Genomic DNA, 5,756 nt, shown 5'->3' with positions numbered 1-5,756 from the left:
CTAAGAACTTGTTCTCGATACTGTGCGAGTAAATTAACCCCAATGAAAAAAGAGAGATTGCCAGAATCCAATCTGTAGCTTCCTAGCCAGTCTCAACAAGCTTGGCAATGTTACAGAGCATATTAGGAAGACACTTTCTTTGTGGCAGTGTCAAATAACTCCAAAACTCATGTCATCAAACACCAAACTCAACCAATTAGTTAACACTTCAAAAGCTTTAATAGATTCTAAATAAGTCAAAGTAAAACCAACAAGAAAAAATAAAAACTGAGAAGTATAACAAAGTCACTCACAGTAGTAAAACAATAAAAGATGCTAAGCAACTTGAAAAGAAACCCTTCTCTTCTGAAATCAAAACTACCCAAATGGCCAATTGCTAACACAACCCTCCTTGAACAACAAATCGAACTTCGCTGAACACTTTCTCCTTGTCTTCCCAATAACTCGTGTCGTAGCCCTTGAGAGACCCAATCTCTACACCTCTCCCTTCTCCTTCCCTTTCTTCCCCCTTCTTTTCTTCATGTAGCCAAAGTTTGTAAGCATTACCTTTGTAATAAATAAAATGTCGACAATGAAAGTCCAATCTTCAAAGAAGAAAAGAAACTTGGAGTGCAATCAACAAAAGAAAAGCTATGGTACCAGCATACGCAACAAAGCTAACCAGCAATAAAGCGAAATATAACAAGGCAAAAGCAATATAGAAAAATCTTAACCAACCAATTGCTGAAAACTGAACCACCAAAATCAATACCCAAACTTAACAAATTCAACTTGTATAAAACTCTAGTAAGAAAACAAGGGGAGTTCTCAATTTCAAAGAAAATAATGACAACTAGCACATTCTTCCAAACTAACAAAAAAAAAATAGCTCTCTGAAATTTGTAGCACAGTTGATTATTAGAGGGTGGATACACACATGCAACTTTGTTTTGCGTAAATAATACAGAGTGAAGCAAGCCTACCTTTGCAGTCAAGTTTGACACAACCATATGGAACTTTTCTCTGGTTTTCGTACCTGCAGCCTGCCCTGCCTTTGCCACCTTGCTAAAAGCACCATTGAACCAAGCTGCTCCCACAGTCACATACCTATCAGCACCAAATGAGAATTGTCAGCTAAAATTTGTTTCTTACATTCATCTAAATTAAGCTGGAGTAAAACAACTCTTGAGAGGTCATCAACTTTGCCTTTGTTTAACCACAAATCTCTATATCATATCTTTTTATATCTACATTACTCTTTCTGGAGTAGATAACCCTTATGAGCAGGCCACTACCTAGAGACACCAAACAGGTACATGCATTATGATTTTAGGGTAGATAGAATATTATAATCGTCTTATACAACTATACATGTAACTTTAGTAGAAAAGAAAATCAAGTTGAAGAATCTACGAAAAGAAACATCAAAGAACTAAAAGGGTACAACCTTGTGAGCGTGTAATGATGCTTGGGGTAAAGATCCTACTATATGCATGTCCAAGATGTATACGCTAAAAGCTAGCGACCTTTATTTTTGAACTTTTTTTTTCTGGGAAGTACATTGATGTCTAAAGAATGTGGTATGGCTTCCTACTAAATAAACTACCAAGTGGCCTAGAAACATAAGTATAAAATATCTCCAACGGATGCCCATGAAAATAGTCTACAAATAGATTCTTATCCTGATTTACAAACAATTATGCACTATCAGCATTGTTTTTATGCAAGGTATGCAATAATTTACATGCTAATGAGCAGAAAACCCAAACCAAAATTGGAGGATCATATTTTCTTGGGCTCATATCACATACCTGCTTGTTTTGACAGTTGATCCAGTATCATTTAATTTTCTCTCTGCTGCAAATATTGCTGCCATTGTTTTATTTGAGACCTGAAGTCTTTGATCAACAGACTTCACTTTCTCGTTAACCACTGAAAAGCCTACTGTAAATTTCTTTGTGAGCCCCACTCTCTTGTCAAAGGAAGTTACTTTCTCAGATGCACTTTCTCTCAACCGATGCTTTTCATCAAATGCTTTAGCCTTGTTCACGGCATCTTGTCCAATTGCTGAACCTTTTGCAAACATACTAGACACTACATCTTGAGCTCTATTTACATACACCCTTCCATTGTTAGGAGAGCCATCTTTATCCTATAATCAAAAACACATTACCCTAAGCCCGTTTTGAAATTTTAAAGAGAAATAGAGAGACAATTACTGAGCACTTAAAAGAAAAAAATTTTGTCATAGTTTATTTAGGTACGTACATCATCTCTGGGATCACTAACTGATATATTTCTAGGTAATTTATTGTACAAAACTTGTTTCCATTTCCAGGCAAAATCTCACACACAGTAAAAAAGTACTTAATTCCCTGTATATGATTTGTTTTCAACAAGTTACAATTCTTGAAAGTGTTATATGTGTGGTGGTGTTATTAGCTACCTCAACATTTGGTGAAACACTTTCAGCAGGGGCAGCACAAACAGCACTTTCCACCAATTGCTATGCCTGCAAATATTGCACTAACAAACTGCAAGGAAACAACAAATTGCGGACAACTTTCAAGGAAACCTACCGGCATCTCATTAATTGGTACATAATTTTCAATAGGAGATATAGTCACAATCTAATCAACCATTGTTGCTCCCTGCAATCCAAAACACAAGTTTTTTTTTTTCAATATCTACAGCCAAATAGAAGATGCATGATGACTCCCAAACACAAAATCAAAACCCCAGAAAAAACTTTTAAAAAGTTAAATAAGTAAAGAGTAAAGACATAAACATTGTTATGAATAGAATGGAATTACTAGGCACACTGACTTCAATTCCAAGAGAAAGGAGAGCAATTTGAGTACATACCGATAACAAGAGTGCGATTTCAAGAGCTTTGGCATCCTTGAACATAACAAATGCAATCTTTGATTGCGCAGGATCACTGCACATTGCACATTGCATACACAACCAACCAGTTCAATATCAAAATTACCAAAACCCAACCAATATTCACACTCGACAATACATCAAGATACATGATAAAAATTTGAAGAATCAAGAAACTTGGAGTTGGTAATATTAAACAAGTCAATTATTTATCCATACATTCCATTTCACTCTTTTGATTTTTTTTTCTTCTTTCCTTTCAAAATTACCAGCAAAATAAGAAATAAAAATTCTTCAGGTTGGTTTTCATTGGCAGGCAAACAGAATGAGAACTAAAGTTTATGTATATAAAACGAAAACGCGTTTTCAGGAGATATGAGATAAGGTTGATAACTATCTGCTTCCAACACAATCTGATAAACAATCATGGCATGAGAAAAGATCATGTGAATTCAGAAGAAAATTGAACATGTGAGTAAAATGAGAAAAGACAAAGACAAACCATACCCCCTTCACATTGTTGATATCAAAATGTCAATCCAATAGTGGTTGCTTTATTCTATTAAGCATTGCAGACTATTGATAACCTGGTTCAGAGTGCATGAAACCTGAACACAGTTCATGTACAAATGAAAAGAAATACAACTTGTAATCTATCTAAAACCATTTGAAAATAGGATCAGAAAGCTTAAAGTACAAATAATTCTCAGTAATGGAAGTTCAAACAATTCTACAAATAGTTTCCACAATCATTCGAACACTCTGTTTGCAATTCCCATCCAATTTGAATTCCTATCCAAATTACCAAACTGTTTGCAATTAAGTTACCATCCAAAACTGGCAAAACAGATGCCAAATTTTAAAACAGATACATGACCAGTACAGATATACAAATGACGGCAAAATAGCTCAATCAAAACAGCCAATAAACCAACTTATCAACAGGGCAACAGGCAACAGCTCATCAACTAATGGAGATATTCAGAAATGCAGCAACTTGAAGCTCAATCAATTTAATGATTTTAATCATACAATTTGATTATACATTCATACAAATATACAATACCCAGCAACTTACTAAGCTTGATTTCAGCAACTAACCAAGCTTGAAGACTGAAACCCAGAATGTAAGTGAAAACCCAGAAATTGAACCCAGAGTGTAACCAACAGTTTCTGGCTTTCTGCTTTGCTGCTTGAGGAAGAGAGCAACCAAGTTCGAAACTTCAAGGCTATTTAACTGAAAACCCAGAAACTAGTGGAGATGTTCATGAGATACAGATCGATTAAGAAGTAAAAAACCCAGAAATTTCGATAAACTATTTGACTTACCACTGCTAGTCCGTCACCATTGGGTATAGAAAGCGTCATCGACGCCTCGACGGACAAGGAGGGAGGCTGAGATGGAAATGGTCCGTGCTGGAGAGAGAGAACCCGTGGGCTGGGGGCTGAAGAGGACTGGAGGAGCAGTTGAGTGGAGGGGCACGGTGGTAGATGCCTCGAAGTATCGCTATTGCGAGGGAGATGTTGTTGAAGTTGCGTTGAGATTTGGAGATCGAAGTAGAGGTAGAGAGAATTGGGGGTGGAGTTGGTGAAGCGGAGAACAAATCCTTAACAAATACTCTTCAAGCTTTGTTCCAAGATCTGAAGAAACGATGGCGGACTTTATCAAATCTCACGATTTTGGTGTTCCTCAAATCTCACGGTTTTGATTTCTAGGGTTTCTGTTTGGAGGAAGAGAAGAATGGTCCTTTGATTTCTAGGGTAAGAGTGTTTTTCGGGAGTGTTTGAGTGTTTTCGATTGTTTTGGAAGGAGAAGAATTAAGTGGTTGTCGGGTTTGGCCTTCAATAAAGACAAGGTTAAGTTGTTTTGGTGGGAGACTTCAATAAAGCTAGTGTTTAATAATTTGTTTCAAGTTTCTCCAACAACAGATAAGTAAAAGACCGTTGTGTGAGTGTATGATGACAAAAGTCACAAAACAGGATGAGAGGGAAAACTTTGCCGCCCATGCCTACATAGATTTCATTTGAGTGAAACTTTGCCGCGCTGTGCAACTTGCTTCCATGCTCAGACAACAGAACTATGACAATCTGTTGTACAAATTTATGCATCTTGCACTAGATGTACCTAGAGGATTTCTAAAAACTCACACAACATTTCTTATACAACAGATATTAAAAAAACCGTTGTGTGGATAGTTCAAATTGAGCTCTTTCTGGGAGGGAATTATGTGCTCATTTCCCTCCATTTAGGCCTCACATTCACACAACGGAAACTTCTTAAATCAGTTGTGCAATATCTTCCTAAAAAAAAAGTTTTCAATTTGCTTACATTCACACAACAGAAACATATTTGTACCGTTGTATGATAGAGTTCGTGTTAACACACAACAGCAAATTTTAGTTCTGTTGTGTGATGAGTGTTGTGTGTTTCGATTTTTGTAGTAGTGCACTCTTCTTCATTCAATCGCACACAAGCTTTACTTACAAATTCAGTTTTATTTCACTCTGTTTCATTATTAATTTTACTTTTAACTCATTTTCATTATCTTATGCTTACTTATTTTCTTCATCGTCCTCGTAAACACATGCACTCTTCCTTAAAACAAATCACTTGAATACTTCAAGTTCTCATGCGACTAACTCTCTCAAATTTCATGCTTCTATACTCTTGGTTTTCGATCATGCTTACCTTGGGTTACTTTCTTATTGATTATGTAGCATATTTCATAGTCATTGCATAGCCTATATAATCAAGGGGGCTAATGTTGATGCCCAAAAATCCAGCTATCAGGCCCAATTCATTTCTCAATCCTAATAAGCAAATTATACCGACAATTATCATGCCACGCATGTGCACCCCAGCCACATTCACTCATTTGGGGCTTGCAAGA

General features: G+C 36.3%; 1 protein-coding gene across 1 annotated transcript; it reads right to left on the bottom strand.

Annotated features, from left to right (window-relative positions):
* Positions 1-376: 376 nt before the first annotated feature.
* LOC112165321 (binding partner of ACD11 1-like) lies at positions 377-4,233 on the bottom strand. The gene is made up of 9 exons (XM_040506041.1): positions 4,195-4,233; positions 3,967-4,102; positions 3,443-3,473; positions 2,845-2,920; positions 2,426-2,485; positions 1,791-2,131; positions 963-1,086; positions 640-730; positions 377-546 (listed from the first exon to the last, which is right to left on the bottom strand). Exons 1-9 carry the CDS (start codon positions 4,231-4,233, stop codon positions 377-379), a joined length of 1,068 nt encoding a protein of 355 aa, XP_040361975.1.
* Positions 4,234-5,756: the final 1,523 nt, after the last annotated feature.

The sequence above is a fragment of the Rosa chinensis genome, chromosome 1, assembly GCF_002994745.2.
Source record: "Rosa chinensis cultivar Old Blush chromosome 1, RchiOBHm-V2, whole genome shotgun sequence".
NCBI lineage: Eukaryota > Viridiplantae > Streptophyta > Magnoliopsida > Rosales > Rosaceae > Rosa > Rosa chinensis.
The sequence above is the reverse complement of the archived record's forward strand: the minus strand, read 5'-3'. Positions and strand labels throughout refer to the sequence as shown.